The 7,107-nt window shown below is 44.2% G+C and overlaps 1 protein-coding gene across 1 annotated transcript; it reads right to left on the bottom strand.

The window, feature by feature from the left end:
- Positions 1–5,242: 5,242 nt before the first annotated feature.
- On the bottom strand, positions 5,243–6,736 carry LOC141719006 (uncharacterized). Its single transcript, XM_074521382.1, has one exon. It carries the CDS (start codon positions 6,734–6,736, stop codon positions 5,243–5,245), a length of 1,494 nt encoding a protein of 497 aa, XP_074377483.1.
- Between the last annotated feature and the right edge of the window lie 371 nt (positions 6,737–7,107).

Below are 7,107 nucleotides of genomic sequence, written 5' to 3'. Positions count from 1 at the left end.
CATGCCTGCCTTCTCGGGTCCTTACCAATCTTGATACCCCTATATCCTTCCCTCATTAGTCACACGGAAGCCCCTTCTTCACGTTGTGTAAGAAATCTTAGAGTGGATAACTTACTCTATTTTTTCTTTCGCATATGTCTACCTCTAGGGCTTCCAGCAACTCTAAGGGTTCAGCCATGGGCGGTGTATTCTCCTCTTCTGAAAACACAGCCAGTGATGCCCTTGTTCCTGTCAACTTATCCCAAGCCTTCCTATCTTCAGCCTCTACCGTAGGTGGCTAAACTCGCTCTAAAGTGAAGGTACTTGACCCCCTAAGGGCCCAGATATCCCTAAGGACAGCCTCTTCTTCCAAAGGTAATAGCCCTGTTGACCTGGCTTCCTCTGATGAGGAGGTAGATTCTTGTAACCAGAATACCCCTGTAGGTAGGACAAAACTTTTTACTGAGGAGACTGAGTCCTTGATTTCTGAAGAACCCTCTGATAATGAGATTGCTTTAGCTGCTGGCTACTCCCACGGGGATGATGCCAATTCCCATAAAGACCTAAAACCATACGATTGCCTGACACCCTCCATGACTTTGGTGACCCTTCATACCCTGTCAGACAAGATAGTCCCTAGGTGCACTCTGGTGGTACCTCAACGCCACGAAAGGTGCCAGAATTTTGCCAACCTTCAATCATATCAGTCTACCCCAAAAGCAGTGATATCGGCCTAATTCTTCAAGCAGGGCTTCTCTCTCCCCTTACATCCATTTTTTGTTGAGATTCTCAACTTTTACGGACTAGCCCCTCACCAGCTAACACCCAACTCATACCGCACAGCTGTGAGTATGTACATTCTTTATCACCAAGAGTATTCTGAGGCCTTGACAGCATATGAATTAGGCTACTTCTACCATTTAAAGCCATCGGGTAAGTCTAGTGGGTTTTTCTACCTTACCTTGTGGAATGTTCATCATGGCAAGTGCATGACAGGTTGTAAACAAACGATGGCAGGTTGGGCCAATCAGTTTTTATATTGTTATGATTGCCCCTCGTATCGTACGACCTTTAACGACTCCCCCTATATGCCTATTCAATCTCCCTTGGAAGGAGAGGAATTAGCTAGAGCCCAGGGTATTTTGGAGAAGTATAAGGGCCTAAAGGATGATACTGGTCTTTTTAGCCCAGAAAATTTATATGAGTTAAAGTTTGGTTCACCCAAGGAGCACGCGACTCCTAACCCAGGTATCATTCTTGCTGGAGAGACCCTTCATCCAAGGGGCTCTACCCTTTTCTCATATAATCCCTTCCTTACTTAATTTCTTCTGCTTGTTGAGAAATATATGTTCCTGTACCCCCTCCACATGCATTCTTAACACATTTCTCTTTTACATGCCATTTATTTCCCTGTCTATTATGGCTAACGTGTTTATGTTGCATTGCAGACATGTCTTTTGTGAAGAACCCCACAAGCTATGATGACCTTTTTGGACAGGATGTAAAGGCTGAAGCTGCTTTGAGAGCTACCCCCGTGTCACAGGCTCCCCCTCGCCAGGTTTCAAAAGATCAGTCCTCCGGGCTTCCCCGCAAGAAGGGTATTCGCCCTCCTGCCGATCTCCCTGCCAGCTTTGGTTCCCGATCTGTAAAAAGGCTAAAGCCTTCTCTGGAAGACCCCCCATCTCACAGTTCACCAAAAAAGCAGAAGTTCTTTGAGATGGTGGGGAATCAAATCCCAGAGACCGTTGTAGTAGAGTGGGACAAGCTGAGGTTGGTGGAGGCTGCTCGTGACCGGTCCTTGGCTAGTGCAAAGGCTCTATTCTTGGATATGAAGTTTGGGTAGCAGATCGCGGAGGTAGCTAGCAGCGACAAGAAGTTAAGGGAAGAGATTAAGCAGCTTAAGACTAGCTTATTAGGGAAAGAGACCGAGGTTAAAGGCCTTGAGGAGATTGTGACCAAATTGAAGTTGTATGAGGCTAGTTTAAAGAAGGAAAAGGGGTCTTTATCCAAATCCCTACAGGTGTGTCAAAAAGAGAATAAAAGCTTATCCAAACAGGTTGACAGTTTGAGTATTCAAGTTGAGAGCCTATCTGATGAGGCTCGAGTGGCTAGGGAAAAGCTGGTCTTTAATACTGACCGTGAGGCTGGTATTAAGGACTGTGTGAAGACGGCGTATGAGAAATTCCCCGATATCCCCTGGGCTGAGCTAGGACCAGAGGCCGCAAAAGTTCTGGAAGAGGTGAAGGCTCAGAAGGCCAAAGAGGGGTATATTCCAAAGGTTGACTCCGTCGAGGGTGTGATCAAGGCTGCTAGTGAAGAAGCCTCAGACACCCGGATCGTGGAGCAGACCCTTAATGTGAAACCTTTGATCATTGATCCCCAGCTGTTGAATCTCCTGAGAAGGAAGTCGAGGAAAAATAGCCTTCTCCTGTTGCTGACGCGTCCGGAGCTACTCCAACCCATGAGGGTTAGTATGTTTTAATATTTTCTTTGGCTAGACCATGAACTTTAATACCCCAATGTGGGGTGGATTTTACTGTTTCCTAAATTTTTGTTATCTCAGGCCTTTGTGCCAAGACTTGGTTTCATCTGGACGGGGGTGCGGTCACCTCTGAATGCCTCGCAAGTTATAATTTTTAACGATCCACTCTGCTTTGCTTCTATAATTAGATTATGTGCCATCTTTCCTTAAGTGTTTCCATGCATACTCTAGGGTATTCCCTAGTAGGTTAATATCAACTTGTGATATATGCCTTGAGGTAAGTCTTAAAATAACCAACCTGTTAGAATTTTGCACACACCCAAGCTATATTATCCTGTGCTAATAACCCATACTTATTCTCGTATATCCCCTAGGCATATTGCCTTGAGAATACATAGCCCACTTATCATAGTGAGCCTAAGCCGCGCCTTATGCCCGTAGACCATAAGTAGGATTTCGTTATCACCATATGATATCACTCCAGATTTCTATTAAGTTATGATTTCTTGTAGTATATTTTGAGGGTAATTTCCTTACCCTTCCGTAGGTAAATTCCTTACCTTTTTGTGGGTAAATTCCTTACCTTCCATGGGTAAATTCCTTACCTATCCATGAGTAAATTCCTTACTCTTTCCGTGGATAATTCTCCACAAATAAGCTCAGCTTTTGGGGGTAATATTGTGCAATCATTTTTCCATCTTGCATACCCCCGAGCCTTAAACATGTATATGACCTGTCTCACTAGATCTTATATAACATGCACTGTTACAATATTCCCATGTCCATCCTTAGTGTATTTCACACTTATCCATTTCCCGGGTGACCAATATATCTATATTTGTTTCATAGAATTCCAAGGTACCCATATATCCCTTGGGCTTTCCCATTAGCCCTTGTGTTCCTGATTAACAGGTCCTGAAGTTATTCCACTTCATGTTAGAGACAGGTTTTGAAGTATCCTTACTTCATTTTGAGTCTTACACATTCCTGACTTTCCCAAGCCATGTGCAGCCCTTAGCCATTATCCGAGATTCGTATAGCCCTAGTATCCCCAGGTTCTCCGAATCCGTTCCGACATAATCCATGTTAAATTCATTTTTATCCATTCATAATATTCCACTTTCAATAAAACATAGAATTTTTAATTTTCCTTGTAGCCATCCTATTCCCAGGCTATTCAAAATAAGTGTATATACCTACACACCCTTATTCCGAGTTATTAATTTTTGCTTAAAATTATCCCATTTCAAGGGCAGACAAGATAAACGTATGTGCCCATATATGCATGCTACTACCCCCCCCGAGTTCTTTAGCATTAACTATTTTTATGGTGAAGAACTAGAGCAGAAATTATCATATCAAGAAACATTCGCATTCCTCAAAGCAATTATATTCTAAGTAATCATGTTATATTTGTTTTAAACATATGGGCTTGACTGCGATGATTGCGCAAAAAAACAAAAATAATAGTCTATATGCTAGAAGTAGATAACGCAAAAACAAGTCATGATTTATTAAGGCAAATTGCCTGAACGTGTTCCCCCGAAGGTGTACATGCACTACCTTCTGGCTATCTACTGAAACAGGTTAATACGCTAAACAAATAATCCCTAAAACATAATAGCCCTAACTAATGGGCTATCTTTATTTATCCTATAGCCTGAAAGAGGCCTATGAGAGAATTACCTTGATTGGTTTACTGATAGTACTTCTTCAAGAGTTCAGCATTCCACGCCCGTGGAAGTAATTTTCCGTCCAAATTTTCCAGATGATACGTGCCTTCCACAAGACAGTCTTTATTTTATACGGGCCTTCCCAATTTGCCCCGAAGGCTCCATGTCCTGGAACCCTCATGTTGGGAAATACCTTCCTTAGGACGAGGTCCCCAACCTGCAACGGCCGGGCTCTAACCTTCTTGTCAAAGTACTTACGGGTCCTTTGCTGGTAGGCAGCTAGCTTCAGCTGGGAGGTGGCCCGTACTTCTTCCACAAGATCCAAATATAGCTGATGATTAACCTCATTATCCATGGGGTTATAATTATCACGCCTGAATGACCCAGAACCTATCTCCACAGGAACCATAGCCTCACATCCGTAAGCCAAAGTGAATGGGGATTCTCCAGTGGTTGTCTTGGGTGTAGTATTATAAGACCATAACATCATGGACAATTCTTCAGGCCAATACCCCTTCTTCTCCTCCAACTTGGCCTTGAGGGTATGCTTGATTATCTTATTCACCGCTTCAGTTTGCCCATTACTTTGAGGGTGGCAGACTGCAGAGAAACCCTTCTGGATTTTTAGGTCATCACAAAGCTTTCGCATTTCTTTACTGTCGAATTGTTTTCCATTATCCGAGATCAACTTATAAGGGACCCCGAACCTGCACACAATGGCCTGAAAAATGAATTCCTTCAGCTTGGCTGCCGTAATGGTAGCCAATGGCTCAGCCTCCACCCACTTTGTAAAATAATCAACGGCTACTACATCATACTTTACCCCGCCTTTTCCTTTAGGTAATTCCCCAATCAAGTCTATCCCCCAGACAGCAAAGGGCCAAGGGCTAGTTATTTGCTTCAAAGGTACAGCCGGGTTACTATTTAGGTTAGCAAACCTTTGGCATCGATCACACGCGCGGGTGAACTCATGGGCGTTTTTCTGTAGAGTTGGCCAGTAATATCCCTGTCTCAATATCTTCTGGGCAAGAGAAGTTCCTCCGGCATGATTCCCACAAATACCCCCATGTACCTCCCGCATAATGTAGTCACATTCGTCTCCAACTACTCACCTCAAAAGAGGCCTATTAAAACCCCTTTTGTACAGATTTTCATTGTAGATAACATACCTTGCTGCCCTGTACTTAACCCTCCTAGCCTCATCTTTGTCCGCAGGGAGTGTTCCTTTTGTGATATAGACCAAAATGGGAGTGACCCACGACTCTTCCCTTTGGATTTCTACCCCCATGACCTCAGCATGAAAGATACTAGGCTGCTTTTGGATCTCCAGGGGTATTACTCCCAACAGTGTAGCCTCCCTTTGAGATCCTAGTTTGGCCAAGGCATCTGCATCCGCATTTTGTGCACGGGGAATTTGTTCCAGGTTGACTTCCTTAAATTTACCCATCAGCTTTTGTGCATTCCTCATATATAAGTCGGTACGGGGGCCTCTAGCCTGAAAGCCTCCTTTTATATGTCCGGCCACTAGCATCGAATCACTAAACACATTGAGATTCTCAACCTTCATCTCGAGGGCCAACTTTAATCCTGCTATTAGTGCCTCGTATTCAGCATCGTTATTGGTTGCCTTGAAGCCAAAGTGAATAGAACTTTGGAGCTTATGCCCTTCAGGGTTAACCAGCACTATACCCGAGCCTGCTCCATTCCCATTCACAGCCCCATTAACATATAAAGTCCACCAAGGTGAGCAGTTTTCCATGGGGATTTCCATAGGTGTTGATTCAGTGGCGCATTCATTCCCACTTACCTCACACGAAGAGGGGAATTCCAGGAAGAAATCGGTCAAAGCTTGCCCCTTAATAGCAGTTCTGGGCTTATACTCCACATCAAATTGCCCCAGCTCGACAGCCCATTTCATCATCTTTCCCGAAGCTTCAGGTTTGTGCGTAACCTGCCTTAGGGGAAATGAAGTTCTGACTTCCACCCGATGTGCTTGAAAATACGGCCTCAACTTCCTTGAGGCTAAAATTAGGGCATAGGCCAATTTTTCCATATTCGTGTACCGGGTCTCAGCGTCCAATAGTCTCTTACTCACGTAATAGACAGGGTATTGCACCTGCTCATCTTCCCGGACCAATACTGCACTGATTGAATAGTCTGAGACAGCTAAGTACAGCAGTAGGGTTTCTCCCTCCAAGGGCTTAGACAACAACGGGGGATTTCCTAGCTGTTCCTTGATTTTGGTGAAGGCCTCTTCACATTCGGCTGTCCACTCGAAGTTCTTTCCCTTTTTTATAACTGAGAAAAACTCCTTGCATTTGTCCGATGACTTAGAGACAAATCGGTTTAAGGCCGCTATCCTCCCCGTAAGGCTCTGCACCTCTCGAACGTTCCGAAGGGATCTCATTTCTAATAGCGCCTTGATTTTAGCGGGGTTTGCCTCAATACCCCTGTGGTTCACTATGAATCCCAAGAATTTCCCCGACTCTACCCCGAATACGCACTTCTGGGGGTTTAGCTTCATCCTGAATTGTCTTAATATGTCAAACATCTCTGAAAGGTGTATTACATGATCCCTTGCCACCTTCGACTTTACTAACATATCGTCCACGTATACCTACATGGTTTTCCCAATTTGATTCTTAAACATCATATTGACTAGCCTTTGATATGTAGCCCCAGCATTAACCAGACCGAAGGGCATTCCAATATAACAATATAGCCCCCTATCAGTAATGAAGGATGTATGTTCTTGGTCGGGCTCATATATAGGGATCTGGTTATACCCCGAGTACGCATCCATGAAGCTCAGAAGGGCGTGACCTGCCGTTGAATCCACTAGCTGGTCAATACGAGGCAATGGGAAGCTATCTTTTAGGCAGGCCTTATTCAAATCAGTGAAGTCCACACATGTACGCCATTTTCCATTAGGCTTCTTAACCAAGACAGGATTCGCCAGCCACATGGGGTAGA

This window comes from Apium graveolens, chromosome 4 (assembly GCF_009905375.1).
Source record: "Apium graveolens cultivar Ventura chromosome 4, ASM990537v1, whole genome shotgun sequence".
Classification (NCBI taxonomy): domain Eukaryota; kingdom Viridiplantae; phylum Streptophyta; class Magnoliopsida; order Apiales; family Apiaceae; genus Apium; species Apium graveolens.
This window is presented reverse-complemented; position numbering and strand designations above follow the sequence as displayed.